Source organism: Chrysemys picta, chromosome 19 (assembly GCF_011386835.1).
Source record: "Chrysemys picta bellii isolate R12L10 chromosome 19, ASM1138683v2, whole genome shotgun sequence".
In the NCBI taxonomy this organism is placed as follows: domain Eukaryota; kingdom Metazoa; phylum Chordata; order Testudines; family Emydidae; genus Chrysemys; species Chrysemys picta.
The window spans coordinates 274,412-299,188 of NC_088809.1; the positions used below are offsets into that span (position 1 = coordinate 274,412).

General features: G+C 44.6%; 1 protein-coding gene across 11 annotated transcripts in view; it reads right to left on the bottom strand.

The window, feature by feature from the left end:
* MYO1C (myosin IC) overlaps positions 1-24,777 on the bottom strand; it is a 123,389-nt gene that overhangs the window by 58,295 nt on the left and 40,317 nt on the right. For 3 of the 11 annotated variants that reach the window (XM_065573399.1, XM_042858071.2, XM_005298307.5), the window contains exons 2-3: positions 1,787-1,942; positions 399-514 (exon numbers count right to left, since the gene is read on the bottom strand). In XM_065573399.1, coding sequence (XP_065429471.1) covers positions 399-514; positions 1,787-1,942 — 272 coding nt within the window. Of the gene's footprint in view, positions 1-387; positions 515-1,786; positions 1,943-18,565; positions 18,686-18,719; positions 18,902-19,270; positions 19,651-20,934; positions 21,977-22,803; positions 22,989-24,777 lie in introns of those variants that run through there. The other 8 variants (XM_065573397.1, XM_065573401.1, XM_065573398.1 and 5 more) reach the window with 8 other exon arrangements.

Here is a 24,777-nt window from a genome sequence, read left to right on the forward strand (position 1 = left end):
ATTTATCGCGTCTTGTCTAGACGCGATAAATCGAACCCAGAAGATCGATTGCTTACCGCCGGACCCGGAAGTAAGTATAGACGTACCCTATGAATGAGGTCTGTGGTGCTGCCTAGGCTTGATCAGCAGCTCAGATTCCTCTGAGTCTCAAATCATTTGGCCAGGAAGGAACTAACTCCCTTTCCAAATAACGCTCTCAAAGGCAACTCACTCTCTTTGGAAAGAGAAGCAGGAATAAAACAGCCAGACACCACCCTTTCTAAAGGTCTCTTTTGCCTCCACTCCAGTACTCTGTTTGGAAGATGGAAGGGAAAAAAAGTCTTGCTTTCTGTATACCAGTATTAAACAAGCCACGTGGGAATAGCACAAACTGTATTGTTTACCCACAGGCCACTCACAGGTGAGGAGAGACTTCATAGAAACTGACGCCACGGTATCGCTCCATGTGTTGTTTGCTGTAGATTTCCAGATCCTTGTATGGATTTACTGATACCAGAACTGAGCCAATGTAAGTCTGAAAAGAGCCAAAAGGAAAAGCATTACATGAAGGCTAGCATCTATTTCTACAAGAGCCTTCAGAATTACTCTGGAATCTCAGATATTGTTACAAGGCCAGCCTGCAACAATGGCATTTGGAATGCTGTTAACCGCTTTGGAGAGAGTGATTTGGGAGTCTGAAGAAACAACCTCACAGCTAGTAAAAGTGGGAATACAGAACTTGTACTGGATATGTCCCTTTTACCGAAAATGCTGCACTTACATCCTTTAGGCCTGGTCCACACTAACCCCCCACTTCGAACTAAGGGTACGTCTATACTTACTTCCTGGTCCGGATGTAAGCGATCGATCTTCTGGGGTCGATTTATCGCGTCTTGTCTAGACGTGATAAATCGATCCCGGAAGTGCTTGCCGTCGACGCTGGTACTCCAGCTCAGCAAGAGGAGTACGCGGCATCGACGGGGGAGCCTGCCTGCCGCGTCCAGACCCGCAGTAAGTTTGAACTAAGGTACTTCAAATTCAGCTACGTTATTAACGTAGCTGAATTTGCGTACCTTAGTCCGAAGTGGGGGGTTAGTGTGGACCAGGCCTTAGATACGCAACTTCAGCTACGTGAATAACGTAGCTGAAGTCGAAGTACCTTAGTCCGAACTTACCGTGGGTCCAGACGCGGCAGGCAGGCTCCCCCGTCGACTCCGCGTACTCCTCTCGCGGAGCAGGAGTACCAGCGTCGACGGCGAGCACTTCCGGGATCAATCCGGGATCGATTTATCGCGTCTAGACAAGACACGATAAATCGATCTCAGAAGATCGATTGCTTACTGCCGGACTCGGAGGTAAGTATAGACGTACCCTCAGTGACTGCTTCAATGCTTTTGGACATCCCAGCAATGCAACTTCAGTACAGGGTTATTTTTGACCATTCATTCCAATATTTGGGATCAGAGCTAAGCCTGGGTTTGTTAAGACCACAACAGAATAGGTTTATGAAGTCGGAAGAATATAGTATGTGCTGGATTTTCAGTGGTGCCGGGCACTCAGAATTCCAGCTGAAGTTAACTGGAGCTGCAGATGCTTAGCAACCTGAAAATCAGGCCCTATATATGCCAACATGTCAGTTCACAGAACAGGTCTGAGAAACAGGATCATGGGCTATAAAAGGGGAGCTGGTGGACACCACCACATCCAGATCCCACACCTGCAGAACAAAATCACTATGTCCAGTTTTCAGAGCAAATATCCAAATTCTAGTCAAAGATCAGCACTCTGGCTGCTCTCTGCTACTCACATAGATCAGATTCTCCTTGAATCGTTTACGTAGGTTTTCAATAAAGGCTGCTTCGCTAGTAAAGTTCTCTAGCAGGACGAAATCCTGAACCCCCACACGGTCACGGGCTGTCAGAGCACTCTCCATTGTCAACCGGATACCGTCACTCCCTGCCGCCTGCAACCAAAACCAGTGAAATCAAAAGGCCGAGACTGTCACGACACACAGACCACTTTGCCCACAAAGCACAGACACAGGACCAGCATACAAACAAGAGAAAATAAAGCAAATCCCATTAATAAAGCAACCCCAATTCACTTCACACTAGCAATGGCCAGTTTTCCAGAAGACAAGGCAGCTTTGGGAGAAAAAGTTATTGCTAAAATTCCAATCAGTAATAAAGCAGGATCAAACATCACAAGAATAATGATTACTACTTTGTTCACTATTGAAAATATTTATACTGGTTGATACGCCACTTCCAGGAACTAGTAAACAGTGCTGAGATTAAGTATTCTTGTCAAAACGAATAATTTATCTTCCTAGAATAATTTTAGACTTTTTAAAAAAAAAAAGAATTAAACTGAATCCAGATCTCCCCAAGGGTCTTTCAGTGAGTCTGAATTGCTTTCCCATTTCCCTACCCTGTGGTAAAGGACCTGCCTTGAGGTAAACAGCCTTTCATGGAGCAGTAAATGCACAAAGTGCTAACAAGTTGGCAGCTCTAGTCCAGGCACCTTTTCCTGATTTCTATCAACAGCACAACTGAAATTATAACAAAGATCTATAAACAATAATTAATATGAGAAAAGGGATTTCTTTTGCCTCTTTTCACATCATTAAGCTAGTAAGACAACTCCACTCCTTCAAACTCACTTACATACTACTTCTCTCTCCTCAACTGCACTTACCTCTTCTTAGAATCCTAGAATATCAAGGTTGGAAGGGACCCCATCCATACACCCCCGCTCCCTGTCCCCTGACCCCCGCTGCCCCATCCAACCACTCCTCTCATTCCTGACAGCCCCCGCGGGACCCCTGCCCCATCCAACCACCCCTTCTCCCTGTCCCCTGACTGCCCCCTGCCACCCCATCCAACCCCCCCTCCTTCCTGACTGTCCTCCAGGACCCCTGCCCCCATTCAACCCCTATTCCCCTCCCCGACCCCTATCCACACCCCTGCCCACTGACCACCACGCCGAACCCCCTGCCCTCTATCCAGCCCCTTCTCCCTGCTCCGTGCCCCCTTACTGCGCTGCCTGGAGCACCCGTGGCTGGCGGCGCTACAGCCGCACCACCCAGCTGGAGCTGGGCCACGCCACCGCCGCCACTGCGCAGCACAGAGCACTGGGTCAGGCCGGGCTCTGCAGCTGTGCTGCCTCAGGAGTTCGCAGCCCCAACGCCCAGAGCATTGCGCCGGCAGCGGCGCGAGCGAGCGGGGGAGGGGGGAAAACAGGGGAGGGGCCGGGGGCAAGCCTCCCGGGCCAGGAGCTCAGGGGCCGGGCAGGATGGTCCCGTGGGCCGGATGTGGCCCGCGGGCCGTAGTTTGCCCACCCCTGCTCTAGAGTAATATCTTGCAATTTTTAAACTGAAGTGTCACTACAGGGAGGTGGTGGGCATCACCTCCACAACTACCTCCCATTGCTTCACTTGCAGCCCCAGCAACAACTGTAGTGTGAGCAAAGCTCTGAGCACCCCTTGACCATTATTGAAGAATATAGAAAAGAAGAGCTGGAAGGGACTGCAAGAGGTCATCTCATCCAGCCCGCAAATACCCATACAGCTACATCTGCAGAGCCCCCTAGTATAGATGCAGCACATACCAACAGGAGTTTTTCTGCTGACATAGTAATGTTATCTCCCCAATGATATTCACAGTGCCAACAGATGCATCCACACTGCGGTTTTTGCCAGCACAGAAGTGTCAGATAAGGGGTGTGGTTTTTTTCAAACTCCTGATTGACAGCTGTGGCACCAAAAACTGTGTGACAGAGAGAAACTAGACAAATTCAAACTGTAAATAAGGCATAACATATACCTTATAAGCTGGGGAGAGGGATAGCTCAGTGGTTCGCGCACTGGCCTGCTAAACCCAGGGTTGAGAGTTCAACCCTTGAGGGGGCCACTTAGGGATCTAGGGCAAAAATCAGTATTTGGTCCTGCTAGTGAAGACAGGGGGCTGGACTCGATGACCTTTTGAGGTCCCTTCCAGCTCTATGAGATAGGTATATCTCCATATATTTAACAGTGAGTGCAATTAAGCATAGGAACAATTCATGAAAGGTGGTGGTAGAGTCTTAAAATCAAAATTGGATGTTTTTCTAAAGATCTGCTCTAGGAATTATTTCGGGGAAGTTCTATGCTCTGTGCTACACAGAAGATCAAACCAGATGATCATATGGTCCCTTTGGCCCTTGGAATCTATGAAACTCTTAGCATATCATAGGTACTACTGTAATACAAATAGATAAGTAAATAAATATGTAATATAGGGAACAATCCTATATTGGCCCTTGCAAAATCAAATAGATGGTACCCCCACAGGTTTTTTCCATCTCCACTGCCCATTAATTTATTACATTTTAATTTGATCTACTTCATTAAATGTATTCCCTTCAATCTCTTTCATATCTGACCTCAAGGATGTGACCCCACCTTCAGTTCCGCCAAATTCGTATTTCCATTACTTCTAAACTTCCTTTTATTTGCATTTTAGGCTGTTACTATTACAGAATAGGAGAAAGGAGATAATCTCCTAGGACAGCTCAAGACACACCTAGCTTAACAAAGAGAAGGTTAAGGGGTGACTTGCTCAGTCTGTAAGTACCTACATGAGGAACAAATATTTGATAATGGGCTCTTCAATCTAGCAGACAAAGGTATAAACACAGTCCAGTGGCTGGAAGTTGAAGCCAGACAAATTCAGACAGGAAATAAGGTAAATTTTTAACAGTGAGGATAATTAACCACTGGAACAATTTATCAAGGATCACGGTGGGTTCTCCGTCACTGACAATTTTTAAAATAAAGATTGAATTTCTTTTTTTTAAGATATACTCTTGTTCAACAGAAATTATTTTGGGAGTCAGTCAGTGTTATACAGAAGGTCAGACTAGAAAATCACAATGTTCCTTTTTGGCCATGGAATCAGCAAAGTGGATTTGGGTATTTGTAATCTGACCAAATACTTAAACAAAGTATTTAGAAAAATAACTACGAAGTTAGTGGCCGGTCTGAAAAAAGTCACACCAGCTGGCTTCCACTCTGCTGATATACTCCAGAATGCATCAGTCACTAGTATCACAACTACCAGGAACTATCCTGGAGCAGATTCCTAAGGGGGCCCAAGCAAGTCACAGCACCCCTTGGTCACTCTCTGCAATAATAATGCAACAAGCCAGGAATGCAGGGCTTTCCTGCTGAGCCAACCTTACCATCAGGTGCTAGAGCCCTGGACAAAGATGCAGAGCTACACTGCCAGATGGGTCCTATTACCTCCATCCCAAGATATAAGAGGGTCCGGAGTACATCTCTGGGACAGGGACTGATGTCCTGCAGGGGAAAACCCTATCAGCAGCAAAACTCAGCAGAAAGTTTAGGTTAAGGTTTGTGTTATGTTATTTACGTTAACAAAGACAATCCCTCACAAAGAGATAAGTTTGGCCCAAATTCATGATGTGCGGCCTCAGTATGCAGCATCACACATACACTGCGGCCAACTCATGTGATTTTATTGAGTCTTATAATATTGAAGCTCCTGCTCTTTGAGACAAGTGATTCTGAGAGACTTTCAGCTTTCATTAAGAAAAATCAAAGTTTCTATCCTTCATGGCTGTGGAGAAAGACTCAGAAGCCAGAGGGCAAATTTAAAGAATCTCACAATTTTTTTTTTTTTGGTTAATTCTTGTGATTTTTAAATTGATTTCATGATTTTTAGGAGCTTGACTCTTGAGTTTTGAAAAGCTGGGGGTTGGCAATTCAGCAATCAACCTTCGAATCCATTCCTCCTGACCAATCCTCTATTGCAAAATGCCTGAGTCACATAAACCAATTACTCCACTCACCCCAGCAAAACACATTTAGCAGCTTCTTTCAAGCTGGGGGGGTGGGGGTGGGGGAGGAAGAAGACAAAGGAATCAGCCACAGACTCCAGCTCCTATGAGCAGCTGTCAAAACAGGGACTGCTGAATTGGGGCAGAGGGAGGGGGTAAAATAGGCCCCAGCCAAGGCCACCCCTTCCCCGTTATACCTCCACCCACCCATTCAGAGCTATGCAAGAGACACCCCCCCACACACAACTCTGGATGCACTAGGACCCAGGTAGTGGCTCCCCTACTTTCCTCCACCTGGCTTTGGGGGGTGGGGGAAGGAAGGGAATTGTTGGGAGAATCCAGCCAGAGAATCCAGCCAGTAAGAGCAGCTGCAGAACCAGCAAAGCAGGGAGGTTCAGAGAAATTTCTGTCGTTTTGATTGGATCTTCTCTGACCTGTGCTGATTAGCTGTTTGCACCAACCCTCCTGCTCCTCTACAGTCTTTTCACCTCAACTTAACTTCACAGGATCTGCCCCCCTTCTTCTCCCCTATCCTAACCCCTCAGTGCCCTTTCAGTGTTCCCTCTTCCTTCACTTTTCTTTCAATTTACCTAATTCGCTTCTTACTAAACCCACCAAAACAAATTGTGGAATTAACACACTGTTTGCTAACATCACATTCTCCATGCTGCTTATGTGTTCTACCCCCTTTTCCCTCCCTGAGTCCATCTGGTCTATTTCAACTGTAACCTCTTTGGGGAACAGGCAGTGGTCTAGTTGTGCAGTGCCCAGCTCAATGGGGCCCATTCTTGGTAGGTCCTCGGACACTACCATAATAAACATGATTATAAATAAGAAGAAGATAGGTATGTCCTTCATTTCTTTGGTACTTTGGAACTATACCATTTATCAATTGGATACAAAATTCCTCAGCTAATGAAGCAAATTTCCATATGTGTAGGTCCATTTACACACAGTTTTTGCAATGATTTAACCAAACTGGTAGAAAAACTGATCTAGTTAAATCAGTGCAACTCCCTAGTGTGGATGAAGTTATAGTGGTATAGAAGTGGTTAACATGTATAGCTTGTTTTGGTAAATTGACTGAAAGAAACACATGCAATTTTATAAATCATCCTGTAGAAGTAGTTGGAAAACAAATCAGGACCAGCTTCGTTGAACTACAGCTCTCAGAAGTGGTCAATAGCTCTTTCATCAGCCACTCCCTCAGTCCAGGACATACCATTTCTAACCAAACATATCCGGTGATTAAGGAAGAAGCAATATGTCCTCCCTAAGAAACAGAACAATTTTCTTCAGCCCTATCCACTGAGACTAACATTTATGACTAAGTATCTTCCAGCTTCCCTCCTACACATTTCTTACTCAGCTTCCCAGGCTCGAGCTCAGCAGAAACAAAGCAGCCATGTTTGATTTTCAAAGACTTTTAAAAACTGAGTTTACAGTTTTAAGAATAATCAGGAATGATTAGATTGCCTTATTTCTATGGCAAGGGTGTCAAACCCATCCTCCACAGGCCTGGTCTAGCACCGTAGATGTATTTACATGGCCTGCAGGACAATCAGGTTCTGCAGAACCTAAGCTTTAATTTCAAGTTTTGAGCCCTCCAGGTTGCAAAGATAACCTTCTAAATATAAATTTAGTGTAAACTAAGTGTACAGACAGCCTGAAACACTTTCTGAAGGGAGTGAACTCTTCTGACCTACCATTAATTTTGACTTGCTACTTCCCAAGTCTAACTATGCTTTAAAAGGGTCACCATTAACTATTTCGCTGTTGACCATTTTCAGCAGATGGGATGCAGAAGGGGATGGAAAGTGAGACTTGCTGGGTGCGAAATTGTGTGTTGCTACAGAAAAGGTAATGCACAGGAAAGAATGGTCAGAGAGAGAGAGAAGGGGAGGCTAGGGAAGGAAGAGAAAAAGGTCAGAAATAGCAGTGATCATAAAGGGGAGCACATTGTCCCACTGAGTGATAACAAGTGTGACAATAAGGAACTGAATAAAGAAAAGAATTGAAAGGTTGGTTACTTTAATCTATCAGACAAAGGTACAATTACAGCCAATGGCTAGAAGCTGAAGCTACATAAATTCAGACTAGAAATAAGGTGCAAATTTTTAATTGTGAGAGTAATCAATCACCAGACCATCTTACCAAGGGTTGTGGTAGATGCTCCATCAGTGGAAACCTTTAAATCAAAATGGCACGTTTTCCTGAAAGATAGGCTCTAGCTCAATCACAGCTATGGGACTTGAGGCTGGAATTAATACAGGGAAATCCTATGGCCTGTGTTATACAGGAGGTCACCCAGATGTCCTTTCTGGCCTTAACATCTATGTCCTTCCTCTACGGCATCATCTCACCTACTGACAAAGCAAAACAATGGAATTCAAAGCAAAGACTGATTCTAAACCTGACACTAGAAAGTCCTGTTCTCTGGCTGCCTGCTTTCTTTTGAAAATCACTGTTTACCCTTGTAACGTCCTATATATTAGAGGGGGGGAAAAATCGGGACACCGTGGAAATGGTATGTTAAAGCCACGTGTCAACATCAGGTGAAAAAACAGTCTGTATGGACATGTAGTTCAAGTGCCTTTCTATTGTAATTACAACTTTGGTGCCGAGTGTCCATCACGTGGTTCCCATCCACACTGGCTTCACTAACAGCATCCTTGCAAAATGGTGCAATCAGAAACTTTGTCAAGACTTGCTCTGAAGTGGTGCAATCACAAGTATACTGGATATCACTTGTTCAACAATGGGAGCATTTCTGGGAGTGGCCAGTACATATTTTACAGGCATTGCTAGTTTTTACCACCACCACCACAGGTAGCAACAATTCCCTAGTTCAAAGATCCCAAGCATCTAGAAAGCTCTGCTTCAGCACTTTCACTGCCCAAAGATTATACCTGAGCTGAAGTGACAACTGTTTCCACAAGCCTGGTTCTAAGGATAGATATTGTGTTACAAGTATGGCAGTGACCATGCTAGTGAGATGTCTTACTGCTATGGGAGGGACTATGCTAATCGCGATTCTGAGCCTCTCAGTTTGCCCTGTGTGAACTAGAGGAGGGTTTCCCCAGAAATCCAAGCAGTCTCAGTCTGATTTTAGTGCCTGTCCAACTAATAGAGCACTCTGTGCCTTCTTTCTCAAACTTGCCTCCTGAGTGCTTACTAGAGATTATAGGTGTTTGTTACCATCCATTTGTGGAGTTGCAGAGCTAACAGTTGTAGAATGGACTTTCTTGAACTGATGATTGCATATGATCATAGGAGAGCCATTCCCACGTTATTTTAACCCACTCTATGCTTCTAATCTCTTCTCCAGAACAGTCAGTACAACAGTGGCTCAGAGCCAGAAAAGCAAAGCAGTTACTATTGAAAGATGGGACTCAGCCAGTGCAATTAGCAAAGCAGACTACTTCCACAGGCCTTTTCTTCTCCATAATTACACTTTGGGAGACTCTGGGCTGCTGTCAATTGGTGTAGTTCCATGAAGCCCACAGAGCTATGGCTGCTTTACACCAGCTGTGACTAAATGATTGACTATAAAGGATCAGAATTTGCCTCCTTAGAGCTTAGTTCATTTGAATACAATATAACTTGAACACACCGTACTGCCTGGCAAGGGCTGATAAAACATCCATTTAGGTTGGCTCACTAAATCCTTACATAGCATTTTGGGACAGAAGCATTTTATTTTTAACTAATTTTAAATGTTGAAGTGTGGTAGACTTCCCATAACCCAAATGAAAAACAGGGCCTTCTAAGCTCTGCATGACAAATTCACAGAGCATTTTTTCAGCGATCTTTTTTAAAAGTTACTTTGAGCTTCCCTCCATTTGACATTTTTCCCTGTGAGGGAAGAGGATGAGATTCTCTTTTAAATGAGTACTGGGTAAATATAGGGATATGATGATCTGGTGAACATCCAGCCAACAACTGCCTGAGGGCAGGGCAGGGGCTGTATAATGCACTAATACCTTTTCTTTTGTACCAAAATTTCCAAACAATCCCATTTTGGAGTTTACTGGAAAGGGTAAATGAGCTAGCAATCATAATGAAGCATTTTCAGTGGCACCCCAGTGCCTTGGCCAACCCTCTCCCCTCTGAGTTTGTGAATCACTTGGGAACCCTCATAATAAATGGTTTTATATAATGTAGAAGAGACTTTAAAATCACCAGTCCCACTCAAAGCTCAACGATTTGTGCTCCTAAATCTCTTAGGCACTTCTGAAAATCTCCCCTGTAATATATTATTACCTCACACCCCTTGGCTGTCTTCTGCTTGTAGTTTTTAACTATCTTTAAAAATGTAGTGTGGATTAAAGTAGAACTTCTCAACCTGCTGGGCACAACTGCCCAAGGAAGTCACAAGGCGAATGGAGGTTAGGGGTACTGCAGGTGGGCAGAAAAATGCTGGTCTTTAAGCTCTCCAGTCCCAGTACACCCTGGCTGCTTCTTTCAGTTGTCTCCCCCATTGCACCCAAAAAAAAAATCCCTCTTTTTCTTGCTGTTTGGGTGGGAGTCAGCTTCTGGAACTCCCTTTTCTGTCTCGGGCTTTTATGGCTAGTAGTACTATAGTATCTGAGCACCTCACAATGGCTATGAATTTTATCCTCCCAATGCTTCTGTAAGGTGGGAGAGTGCTATTCCCATTTTTACAGATGAGGAACTGAGACCAAGGATTGACTAAGTGATTTGTTCTCCTGCCACCTTCCAGCCTAGCCCACATCCCATCTCATTCCCTGACTGTAGAGTGGAGCAGAGATCAGGAAGGGGATTCTGCAAATTTTCAAATTGCAAATTCTGCTGAAAAAATACTACACTACTTGGGTCAGCACCGGGTTTACAATGGCGCGCCGGGCTCACAGCCAGAAGGGGCCCTGGCCAGCCGAGCTGGTCAGGAAAGCTGTCCCCATCCTGCCTCTTCCCCAAAGCCCCCACCTCTGCTCTGTCTCTTCCCACCTCTGCTCCGCCTCTTCCCACCTCTGCTCCGCCCCAGCCCTGATCCCACTCCACCCCTTCCCCCCAAACCTCCTCCCCTGAGCTACACGTCCCAGGGACTGCAGCAGGGGTCAGGCTCGCCCTGCACTCAGTGGAGCAACCCAGACCCAGCCTGCTCCGCTGGTGAGTGCCCAGGGGCAGTTCCCCCCGACCCAAAGTCCGTGAGTCAGGGGAGCAGAGCGAAGTGGTCTGGGGCCAGGTCACTCCACTTCCCGCTGCCCCATAAGTGCAGGGTCAGGCCCACCCTGCAATCACTGGGCAGCAGGAAGTGGAGGTGGTTTTCCCCTGCCCCCTAGGCCTGGGGAGGAGATGGAGCGGTGGGGAAGGGGCATGGGATGGGGAAGAGAAGGGGGTGAGGGGGAAAGCGGGGGGTGGGGGAAGAGGCAGTGGGGAAGGAAGGGGGTGGGATGAGGAGGAGACGGAGTAGTGGGGAAGGGGCATGGCATGGGGAAGAGAAGGGGATGGGGGAAGCGGGGGCAGGGGGGAAGCTGGAGCCCAGCATGCGGCATCCCCTTGGCAGAAGCTGGGGCTCCCCTGTTAAGCAGACCCATTGAACCCTCACCCTGACAAGCCTGACCTCCCCTACATCTGTACCACCCCAGTGAGCTCCCCCCAGACGCCCTCCCCACTGAGCCCCAACCACCTGCACCTGGACCCCCACCCAAATGAACCCCACCTCCCCTGCACCTAGACCCCCCTGTTGAGCCCCAAACACCTTCACCTGGATCCCTGCAGAGTCCCATTGCCCCTGCACATGGAACCCCCCCAATAAGCTTCTGTGCATACTGAGCCACCCGCACCCAGATTGCCCCACAGAGAACTCTCCTACCCCCACCTGGATCCCCCCACACTAAGTCCCTCTGCACTGGGATCCTGCTGCCGGGCTGAGCCTGCTCACCCACACCTGGTGCGCCTGGCCCTTGCACTGTGTCAGGGTCGGGTGCAGCCTCATTGCTGAGTCCCTATCCCGTGGTGGGGTAGGGGGAGGCTGCAGGGTAATCTCCCACCTCCATGTAACCAGTGACCTGTGCTCCCCACTGCCATGTTGGAGCCTCCACCTTTATTTATTGACAAATAAAATTTGCAGAATTTTAAAATACCGTGCACAGAATTTTTAATTTTTTGGTGCAGAATCCCCTCAGGAATATGGGGTGCTGTGCAGCTGTGATGGTGGGACTGTGAGGAAGATGGTGGGCAGTGGGGAGGTCTATGGATTGGGGGCACTGGGTGAACAGTGTGGTGTGCAGGGTGTTGTGCAGTTGTGGTGGGAGGCCAGCAGGGGAGATCTCTGGGAGGGGTGGGGACTGGGCAGAGAGATCTGTGGAGGTGGTCTCTGGGCAAGAGGGCACTGGGCATAAGGGTGGGGCACTGGGCATGGGGGCGGTGTGGTGCGGGCCCACCCTCAAGGGGAAGGGGTATGCTGGCAGCTCAGGACTGGGCAGGCCAGTGTGCGTCTGGCAGCTGCAGGTTTGTAAACACTGCCCTCCTGCAGGGCTGCGCAGAGTGCCCCCCCCCCCCCCCCCCCGTGCTGTGCCTCATTGCCCCCAGCGCGCCCTTCACTCTGGAGACTGACCATCCCGCCCCCCTGCACCTTGCCCCAGGGGGGCCCACAAATACGTTTGGCGCCAGGCCCACAAAAAATTAATCCAACCCTGACTTGGGTGACAGCTGCATTGTAATTGAGCACCCCAACATGATTATTTATAATGTAGGTAATGCGGCCTAATTGTGCTTGTTGTGTCTTTGTTCCCCTGGCTGGGATGATTTAGCTGGGAATTGGTCCTGCTTTGAGCAGGGGGTTGGACTAGACGACCTCTTGAGGTCCCTTCCAACTCTGATATTCTATGATTCTATGATTTGTACCAAACTCCTGAATCCAAGGTACTAACATGGCTTCAACATTGCAAAAAGCAAAAGCCAGAGTGTTACTAATTAGATGGTCAGTGGCTGGTATGGGAGAGAGGGCTCACTGACAAGACAACATGTTAATGTCTTACATAACAATACCCAGCTACTGAACATGTGAGTAGTAGCTGAACTGCCCTGAAGCTAACTGTGCACGAATAATTATTTTTAGGATAATAAATCTCATTCTATACATGTATTGTTTGACATTTAAGCAGAGAGAAAAAACTAAATGAATATTCAATTCTACATTTGAATATCAGGGTCTGGAAGGGACATTTAGAACAATGCTACCCCTAACATGGGTAAGCCACTTTGAGCAAAGAGAAAAATCAGAATTTTAACAAAAACAGCAGAGAATCACCACTAGCATAGTACAACTGTGTAACCTTTAACTCACAGAGACGTGAGTATGTCAGTGGCTGCCTCACTCAAGGATTGTTTATAAAATAATTTTCTCTTTTTGATTGCTTTATAGTAAATATTACAGGAAAGGTAACTCCTGGAGCTGGTGTTCTAGAGGTTATTGCTGCGAGTTTGGGGAAGAGTGACTCACACTCAGAATATGGTCTTCTCTCCCTGATGTTGCCCTCCTGATTCACTCACCATTTCTTCAGAATTTACTTCCACACTATGCTATTGTTCTGAAAAATGTTTGAGGGGGAGAGGAATGCCACTCCTTTGACAGACGCCTTTAAGCAGTTTAATTTCAAGGGCCCTTCATATTTTGACTATTAAATAATAGAGGACATAAGCTGGAACACTTTAGAAATACTAATGACGCAGTAGAGGGAAAAAGAGCCTTACTCTTGTCCTAGTAAAGTTTGCTGTAACATCTCTCCTGGCAGATTTTGCTTTTAAAACTGAAGATGTGGAACTCCTGTTATTCAACCTATCTAAACTTCAGATTCATTCAATCCCCTAAAATGCAAAGTAGAACAGGAAATGCTGGCAATTAAATCATGCTGTGTGTATTTTAAATATATATTACATGTTTGTCACAGGGACTTGAAGCAGGGAGAAGGGAGAATCAGAAGTGTAGAGAGAAAGGTATGTCATTGAATAATTCTGCTGGAGTTTGAACGTTGCAATTTATTACTACTCATATAGTAACAGAGATGTATTTGAAACTTCTTGTGTTTGACAACAAGGTTCCTGCCCCACGTAGTTCATAATCTAAAGGAGAGAGAACAAAAAAAGCAAGGTAATGCTGATTTTACAAAGGAAGCGGATCATGTAATTTGTTCCATGTTTTGTATGTTGCTTTATTTTCTTTTTTAAAATGTCAGAGAGCAAGTGTAGATAAACCTGGAGCAAAGATTAACAATGGAAAGTAAAGCAGTTTTAAGAAAGAATTTTAAGGATGAGAATGAGGCTGTTTATTGCATAGAGGGGATACTCATATTTCAGTCAGCAAGCTAAACAGAAAATATCTGAGAGAAAAATGAAGTGGGCAAACCAGAAAGAGATCAGGGAAATGTACAGAGTCAACACAGTGGATTTCTATATTTAGGGAGCTGGCATTTTTGCTCTTTACCAGGTGGCACCAGCTGTGTAAATCGGTTAAAAAGATGCTGCTAGTTCCAGTATCCACAATGATTCCATGAACTAAAACCTAGATGGCTCTACTGTAAGGTCGGGGCATCTCTGGGAATGGTTTTCCAACCAGTCAACAGTGGTTCACAGTCAAGCTAGAAAGGCATAATGAGTGGGACCGGTCCTGGGTCCGGTTCTGTTCAATATCTTTCTAAATGATTTAGATAATGGCAGAGAGTAGACTTATAAAGTTTGCGGACAATACCAAGGTGGGAGGAGTTGCATGTGCTTTGGAGGATAGGTTTAAAATTCAAAATGATCTGGATAAACTGAAGAAATGGTCTGAAGAAAATAGGATGAAATTCAATAAGGACAAATGCAAAGTACTCCACTTAGGAAGGAACAATGAGTTGCACACATACGATATAGGAAATGACTGCCTGGGAAGGAGTACATGGAAAGGGATCTAGGGGTTATTGTGAATCACAAGCTAAATGAGTCAACAGTGTAACTGTTGCAAAAAAAAAAAAAGAAAATGTCATTCTGGGATGCATTAGCAGGAGCGTTGTAAGCAAGACACAAGAATTCTTCCACTCTACTCCATATTGATTAGGCCTCAACTGGAGAGTTGTGTCCAGTTCTGGGCACCACATTTCAGGAAAGCTGTGGACAAAAGTCCAGAGGAGAGCAAAACAAAATTATGAAAAGGTCTAGAACACATGACCTATGAGGAAAGATTGAAAAAAACCTACTTCTATGATTTTATGGTGCTACACAAAGCTCAAGCAATGGGTCTGTGGGTCACATGGCAACTTCACAGAGTTCTTATGACAAACATGAAAAAGCCAGAACATCCCCTTTCACAGCACTTTTATATGAACTTTGTAGTAGCTTCCAGGTCAGGCAGAGAGGAAGGAATAAGAGAGGAAGATCCTGCTCTAGTGAAACTTTTACTGAGGATTATACACACTAACTTCATGGCACCCATTTGCATCCCTTCCTACCCATATCAACTCGCCACCACCAAAACATCCTGATCTATAATGCTCTGCTGTACCTTTTGATTACTGGCCTCCAAGCATTGCTCTATTCCCCTCTAGACATCAATGCCCTTTCAACCCAAACACTGTTGCATCACACTTCATTATAACTACTGCCCTATGCCCTTTCCCATATCGACATCACTAACCTCCTAGCTGGACACTGCTCCAATTCTCCAGCCCTACACAATGATCTAACACCATTATGCCCTTCAGAGATAGCAATACATTCCATAATAAAACCAGCAGTATAGCACACCTTCCAGTGGATATGAAAAGCGCTTCTACATCTCCTTTCTTCTCATGGAGAACATCAAACAACATCCTGACAAGCATTAGATTAGTCAGTATCAGTTTAGTCACTGCTATGAATAGCCTTTTACATCGTACCTCTGGGAATCCCGCCCTGTGTGTCTATTGGTGGGGACATGCCTGCTGTCACTCGACTTGCCCCTCTGCAAGAAGAATCCCCAAACCAAACCTCTAGAGCTCAGTCTTCAGATGTCCAGTTCATACGCATGGGGAGGGATTAGGAAGGCACTACCAGGATTCAGCACACCTTCACTTAAGTGCCCACTTTGGTCTCAGAGGTCCTATCTACACAAGAAAAATCAGTATCCAAATTACAATAAATGCCACCAATACTGCAGATGTATTAATGATAGCAAAAAAGTAAGCTCTAGTGTAGATGAGACTCAAGTGGTTTTATCACCATATCACAAAATCTGTTCTGAGCCGTGTTAGAATGATGGTTAGAACACCAAGGGCCTATTTATGCTGTTGCTCCCAACAGTGGGCCTGCACTGGGGCTAAAGCAATAGTGGGAGAATTAAAAGAAAAATAGGAAGATAGGAATTGCCTTTCTAGATCAGACCTGGATCCTATCCAATCCAGTATCCTGCCTCAGACAGTGGCCAGTAACAGATGCCTCAGGGGAAGATGCAAGATGGCTAATATTATACAGATGATGGATAATCTGCCCCCACATTAGGTCTCCTCCAAATCCCTAATAGTTAGGGATTGGTGTAAAATCAGAACTATGAAGTTTTTAATACCACTTTCAACATCTGTTAGCATTAAATGACAACTTTGAATATTCTTATCCATGTAAATGTCCAATCACTTTTTCAATCTTGCTATGTTCTTGTCTTCAAAAACTTCCTGTGGCAATGAGTGCCACAATCTAATTATGTATTGCATGAAAAAGTATTTCCTTAGATCAATTTTGTATTTGCCACCTTTTAATTTAATTGACCGTCGCCTTTTTCTTGTGTTATGAAATAGGGAGAAAAGAAGTTCCCAACAGCCATTAATTATGTTATATATTTTTGTCATGCCTCCTCTTATTTGTCTCCTTTCTAAGGTAACAATCCTAGTCTTTTCAATCTCTCTTCAAATGCAAGTTTTCCAGGACCTTGATCATTTTCACCAACTTTCTCTGAACCGCCTCTAATTCTGCACTACTGAGAATAGACTGAGTTTGGCTGGCTGCTGCTTCTCCAATACAAATGCTAATTTTAAACATAAGAACAGCCCTACTGGATCAGCCCAGTTGCCCATCTATCTTGCCCAATATCCTGGCTTCTGACCATGGCTAGTACCATATGCTTCTGAGGGAATAAACAGAATCGAGCTATTTTGAGTAATCCATTCCTTGTCATCCAGTCCCAGCTTCTGGCAGTTGGAGGTTTAGTGGCATCCACATAACTCATCATCTTGGCTAATAGCCAATGATAGACCAACCTATCCTCCATTAACATATCTCATTCTTTTTTTAACTCAGTTATATTTTTGGCCTTCCCAACATCCCATGGCAACGAGCTCCACAGATTGACTGTGCGTTGTGTGAAGTAGTATTTCCCTTTGTTTGTTTTTAAAAGGATGCCTATTAATTTTCATCACATTCCCTCTCTCCTCCATCACCGCTGCCTCCGCCAGCTTCTCCTCTCCCACAGACTGTGCAGGGAGAGTCTGACAGGAGGCAAGCTGCAGAGATTGTCAGTGGGGAATTGTATTAATTGCCCATGCCACAGACTGTGTACTGTGCTTGAACTATCCCATCTAGGTACCTAGAGCAGTGGTTCTCAACCAGGGGTACGTGTACCCCTGGGAGTACGCAGAGGTCTTCCGGGGGCTACATCAACTCAACTAGATCAGTGGTTCTCAAACTTCTGTATTGGTGACCCCTTTCAAACAGCAAGTCTATGAGTGCAACCCCCTATAATAATTAAAAACAATTTTTTTTTTATTTAACACTATAAATGAGGTGAAGCAAGGTTTGGAGTGGAGGCTGACAGCTCACGACCCCCCCAAGTAATAACCTTGCGACTTCCGGAGGGGTCACGACCGCTAGTTTGAGAACCCCTGATCTAGATACTTGCCTAGTTGCACAATAGGCTACATGAAAAGCATTACCAAAGTCAGTACAAACTAAAATTTCATATAAAGACTTGTTTATACTGTTCTATATACCACACACTGAAATTTAAATACAATATTTATATTCCAATTGATTTATTTTATAATTATGTGGATAAAATAAGAAAGTAAGCAATTTTTCAGTAATAGTGTCCTGTGATAGTTTTGTATTTTTATGTCAGATTTTGTAAGCAAGTAGATTTTAACTGAGGTGAAACTTGGGCATATGCAAGACAAATCAGACTTCTGAAAGGGCTACAGTAGTCTGGAAAGGTTGAGAGCCACTGACCTGGAGCATTTTAACATAGTCCTGCAGCGTCCACAAGGGGCAGTTCAAGTGCCACACAGCCTGTGGCTTTGGTGGTGAATCCAGCAGTGCCCCAACCCATTCAAAACCACTCTGACTTGCCTCCTATCAGAATCTCATTGCACAGTATGCACTTGTGCCATGGGGGTTGTGAAGAATGCACCAGGTGCACCCCTCCCTCCCCATGCTATTTGCTGTGTTCGTAAGACCCGAGTGGTGAGCGACACACACACTTTATATACATTACATGTGTGTGAGATTGTAAAATTACCCAATTTATGCCCAAATTAGTAATTTCATAATTACATCTAAAAAAAAAACAATCAGAAGAATTACTGAAAGTTAGCAAGGGTTGGCATCTCTGTGACATCACACAAAAAGAACCCCAGAACATGATGCATATGCCCTTCCCAGAACCCCAGCACATTCCTGTCTCAGTCTTTTCCCACCCTCTGTACCCCCACATACACCCACCTCCTTAAAATATAAGCCCCCAACCTGCCTTGCTTTTCTTCTCCCCATCTCAAGCACTCACACTTAACTTTCCAAGAAGGAGTTTTCCATTTGAAATTGTGTGTGAGAAACACAGGGACTTCCTGCTGAAACTCTGAAGAATTCTCTCCATTCCTCTCAGGCTGGACACACATTAGAAAGACTGCAGAAGAACACAGCAGTTAAACAAATCTTACCGCAGCCCTGAACTTCATTTCTGATCCTTTTCAGCTCACAAGGCACTTTCAGAGAGTCAGTTACGCTGTCTCAAAGCAAGAAATCGGAGGACAACTCTCTTCAATCAGCTGCCTTTTTTATTTTTAATGACATTTTTGGTACGGTCAGGAACCATTCCTGTCTATTCAACTCCTACTGGAGCCTGCTAAAGAAGGCGTTGTATAAGGAGGAGAGTGAGCAAAAAAAAAAAAAAAAAAAAAACCACCAAACCTCTCCTCCCCTTCTAAACAGAAAGAGAGAGACAGACACACAGATCGCAAGCTGAAGCTCAAGATAAAAGAAGCCTGCTGCCTGTATGTGGAGCACAAGCTGTCTAATGACAGAGAAAAATGGAAAGAAAAGGAATCAAAGAGGCTGGAAACCTTGGGCCAGAGCCTACAATCCAAAACCACAGGAAAAAAGCAAAGGCAGCAGCCATATGTTCTGCTGTGGCAAAATTTGCACAAAAAGGCAGCTACAAACAGGAACATCATCAAGTGGGCTACACTGAATCAAACTCAAACACACTGACCTGCAAGTCCACAGCAAAGTTCCCGTGCCTGAAGCTGTAGCTCCTCTCATGACTCCAGCAAACCAAAAGAACCACTGCAGGAACTTTGATGGTAGGAAATGGTTGATTTTCTTGTTTGTCCTTGCAACAGTTTAGCACATGTGCCCAGCAACATTCTGTTCCAGAATTGCTGTGAAGCGTCCAGACTTGAAGCTCCTTACAACCAGAGTTGCATCAGCGCATGCTGGCACACCTGCAGCACTTATCCCATAATGTCCAGTATTGCTGCTGGTAGCAGGGGCTTTTGGATAACTTCCCAAGACGAGGCACTTCATTATAGGATGGAGTTATGAGTCCCCCTACATTGGGGCAGTTGCAAAGCTCTACATTTCCTGGCCGTGCTGGGGAGAAGTCACAAGATGGCAACAATTCAGCACGATCAGAGCTTGAAATTGTCTCAGATATTGCAGCCTTCTGTACTGTGCTGGCATGGGGCATGGATGAAACACACTGCACTCCAGCTATTCTGGGCCCCAGGTAGTCATATAAAGCTGCTGTAATTTAGGGCAGATTTGGAGCTATCGTAAGCTGTGTTGGAGGCCAAGCAGTCTCTTGAAGGGGGAATCATCTCCACACTGAGTCAGGAGATTTGATTTCCCTTCTATCTAGGCTTCCGCAACCAAAAGTATTTAAAGGCAATAAAATTTTCCAGCCATACAATTTGATTCACAGCAACAATGCCAGCAACTACAGGAGTTTCTCAAAAGAAGATGAGTACTGGGCAGTATATGTCTCAGAATCCAGATAACTGCAATCTACACAGACCATACGGCCATGAATTTCCCTTTTATATTGTTTCATGACTATCCCTCTCTTCAAAGAGCTCACAACATGGGGTGCTGCAGCTATCCACTACCTGGGCAAATTATTAAAACTGAAGGAGCATCTGCACATGCCGGGTGCTGTTCATACACAGAGGAAGACAAAGTCCTTGTCCTGAAATCTATAGCATGTCAACCTACTAGACTGACAATACAGCCTTCACTGACTGAGCTGTTGTTCAGCGTCCCAATTAAAGAGATTTGTGCTTCAACTGCCTTGTATGCATCTACACAGAGGGACTTCTACTCTGACCCAAATGAGACCTAGTTCGGATTCCCTGGTTTTCTGTAGAAACCACACCCTTCTTTGCATCTTCAGGTCTGGTAAAATGAGGCTATTCCTGGTGCCCTGTGTTGTCTACTTAAACTTTTCTGAGATTAGCAACCAGTACTGGCCAGTTTCCAGGGACTTGGGGAGGCCATCAGGGGTACCCAGTCAAAGCCTCTCACTATTCAGTGACTGTAAAGCTTGGGAGGAGAGTGGGCAGGCAGAGCTCAGTGCAGGATAGAGGGGAGACAGATAAGTTGGTTCCCTTCCCTGAGTATACTCTTCGGAGTAGAAGTGAAGATATGTTAATTCTTCAGCCATTAGGCTGGTGATTCCTTAGGTCATATTCTAGCATTACTGTTCAAACCACTTTGTATTTTTCATCTGTGAAGTACTGGGACGTGTGTCTAGGAGCTGCTGAGAGACCATTAAGGTTTATAGCTCGTTAATAGGTGGTGATCAACTGCCCTTACTAGCAGGCTGCTCATGGAGAGGAGCAGAACCTGGAAAAAAAATCTAAAGACAAAGTTTCTTACCCAGTGGTTATTCCACCTTAAACTTCCATGTACTCCAAGAATTTCAGCTCCAACGATAAAGGAAATTCCCCATTTCAAGTCTTCATGGCTGCTGGTATCGCATCAAGTCAACCCATGTAAAGGTTTTCTTCCCCCGGTCTTCTCAGTAAAACTTCCCAGTAGCAATATGTACACCTTAGATTTCCATTATAAGCCCATCTTGTCTTATATGAAATAGGGTTGGACACGGATAATACTTGGATGAGGGACCTCTTAAAACCCAGATAATTGTGGAAGAGGTGTTAGCTATTCGGTGTGGCACTCTGATCATACTGACCCAATCCCGCAGTGTGCAGCTAGTAGACGTTGTACTGTTGCAGGTGCCATCTTTTAGAGGAAACAGAATACCAAGGCCCTGAACATGTGTGACAAGGATCCTATGGCACTTTTGAAAAGAGTTGGGGCATCAGCCCTGGTGTCCTGGCCAAATTCTAGTTTGAACAATTACACTGTCTCCCTTATTTCCCCCTACAGTTCTAACTGACTGCAAGTTCTCTTTTCACTTTTTGTCCTCAACTTCTATGGAGTTACGGTGAACTGTTAAACAACTGCTGCATCCCACTAAAAAGCAAGCGGTGTTTCAGCAGTGGATGAAAGTATTCCTATAGATCAGAAAAGCTTTGTGATCATCCTGGCTGAGAGGCATTATTTAAAATATGCCATTCTAAGTCTCATGTTTATTGTACTCTGGCTTCAGAAAGCACTGAAGTACACTATGCTATACTGATATGTTGACACAACCAACATCCTGGCTCCTAAGCAGCCCCCTGCTTGAAAGGGCCTGGTAGGTTTACAATTGGAGTACTGTAGTTAACCTCCCTCAATCTGGGAAGTGACTTGGCCTTTAAAATAAGGCTCAAAACTAGAGAGCTAGTGTATTAGGAATTTGTTTAAAGAGCTGCCCAGTTAATTAAGGCTTCTTCTTCAGATCACTTCTGCACTATACCAAATTTTGTGTCTGGTGTGTGTGTGGGAAGGGGCATGGTTACAATAGCCTGGATCCCTGAAAAAAATGTAGAAACATTGATCAGTTCTGCAGCATAGGAGAGACCAAACCATACACAAAAATCTTGCTCAAGCTTTGGACTTTTGGTGCTGTAGCTCAACTCAGGAAAACAATTAAAACCCAGTTGAGTTCAACTTACATTCCAAGATTAAACCATGTTTTTAACCATGTCAGGTGACCACTGCATTATAATAGCATACTCTGACAAGAGATTTATAGTGTGTCTGGCACCTGAGCCTTTCCGCTTTTCTATGGCCCTTTCAGAAGAGAGTTAATTCCCATTAGCATTTTTCTAAAATCTCTCTAATTCTAGCCTGGATTCCAACCACGGAAGGAAAGAGACAATGCAATACATGAGGGGAATTACACATCTGCACCACGGGTTATTAGGTTATCGTGCACCTCACACACAACAGCTTCCCTCTCATCAGAAAAATCCCACTTTATCTTGGTGAGATTGAGGCAGAATTTTGTTCATACTTGTGCCACACCTCAGGACTAGACCATCATGATCACTCTTTATTATAGTCGCATTTGAGGCCACAACCAAAATCAGGATCATATTGTGCTAGGTGCTGTTCATACACATACCAAGGCACAATCTCTGCTTATTGATTCAGAGATTCCAAGGCCAGAAGGGACCACTGATGTCATCTAGTCCGACTTCCTGGATAGCACAGGCCACAAAACTTCCCAAAAATAATTTCTAGATAATATCTTTTAGAAAAACATCTAATCTCGATTTAAAAATTGTCAGTGATTAGAAAAAGCTTACAGTCTAAACAGACAAGACAGACAAAGAGAGAGAACAGTAGTTTAATCACCTTTTTTCAGTCATCAATTTGAGGGCTAGAAAGATCCATTAACCCTCTCAAGGCCACAAATGGAAGTTTGGCAGAGACAATAACTGAACCCAGTTTTCCACACATCCCAGTGTAGTGTCTTAACCACAAGACCATCCTTCAATCAGCAAGTGTATTGCTTCTGGGTGAGATGTGGATTATAAACTCTGTGGGCAGAGAAGACTGGATTTTTCTTTATGTTTGGACTGTGCCCAGAACACTGATGGCACTAAAATAATTAACAACCATCACCATACCTTCAGTAAAAAGAACAGGAGTACTTGTGGCACCTTAGAGACTAACAAATTTATTAGAGCATAAGCTTTCGTGGGCTACAGCCCACTTCTTCGGATGCACGAAAGCTTATGCTCTAATAAATTTGTTAGTCTCTACAGTGCCACAAGTACTCCTGTTCTTTTTGCGGATACAGACTAACACGGCTGCTACTCTGAAATCATACCTTCAGTGCAATTCACCTTCTGGCTTTAAAAGCATTGACAATGGACAGAAGAACAGAAACTAGGTGCTAGCAGGCATATTACTGAACGGAAAAGAGTCCAGTACAGACCATAGGCTACAGGTTGATTTGAGACAGTGCAAGATAAGTCAATAAAAGTGATCTGAGCTGTGATGTTAAGCCACATTGAATCATGTTCCACATTCTTCAGACTAACATCCTCCCCTTCCTACTGCTCTGCATCTGCCTCTAGTTCACACAAGCAAGCTCTCAAAACATCTCTCCACAGTTGCCAAAGCCCCAATCAGGACAGAACAGGCAATATTTTTGAGGCTAGAAGACTGCAAAGGATATGATCAACTCCTACTGGAGGGGAACATAATCCTATCTTTGGGGAAGTTGGAGTTAGGAGAGAACCAACTGTGGGTAGATAGGAGGGAGTCAGAATGCCCTACAGGTAAAATGCCTTCTGTTTAAAACATACCCTTGAACAATGTGGCTCAAAGGCAGTCCAAGCAGTTTCTTCCTTGCCAGCTAGGCGGAGGTCAATGACAATCTGTGCCTGGTGCTAAGGACAGATGGAGGTTCCATTGCTACTAAAGGCAGAGATGTGAATCAACTTTTCCAAGCCCCTTCACTCAGTAGTGATTCACTGCAGCCTTGGATGACAGCACTGGGACTGCTCTGTTCACTACTGATAAGCAGTGAATTCCCTGCACGCAAATTCACATTCAAAACAAGGGGACAGGAAACTCTTCCTGTCAGCCCTGCACTGCAAGGCTCAGAAAGCAGAACACGAACTGCCTAGCTGCCCCAGCAACTGCTGTCTCTATTTAAATTAAATAAATAAATCTGAACCCAGCCCCACTAAACTGGCTTTGGCAAAGCATTCATCTTCTCCTAAATTCAGGATTCCAGCTTTTGCTATACAATTGAATCTGGGAGTCTAAGATAATGCCTTTAGTATATTCTGTACACAATACTTCATTAGCAGAGTGATGGGTTTCATGGTTAAAGTAGTCAAAAAAATAAGGAGATGCCAAGTACACGACAGTTATAGGTTCATGTACCATTTCTGACATAATACAATTTTTTCAATAGTTTTTTTTCTACAAGTTCTGCTGCCTTAAAAAATGCAAATACATGTAAATTCCACAATCTGAAAGTATTTGGCCAGATGCTATCGGAACCAACCCATCCAACACAGACTAGGAGGGGTCCAAAAGGAAGGCTTCCTCCAGCATGTCATAGGAATTCTTTAGCTGGAGAAGATAACAGGTCTCTTCATCAACCAAAAACATTCTTAAGGTGCCCTGTGCTGCATACTTTAGGTGATCCAACCTGGTAACAGCGCCTTGACTGAGGCTGTGAAGGACATCTATCTCACCACTTACAAGAACTACTCCTGTCCTCATGTATGGTTGAAACTAGCAAGAACACCTGACCTCCATGATAGTTGAAATCATCAATGCCTCCTTCACATAAGGCAACTGAACACC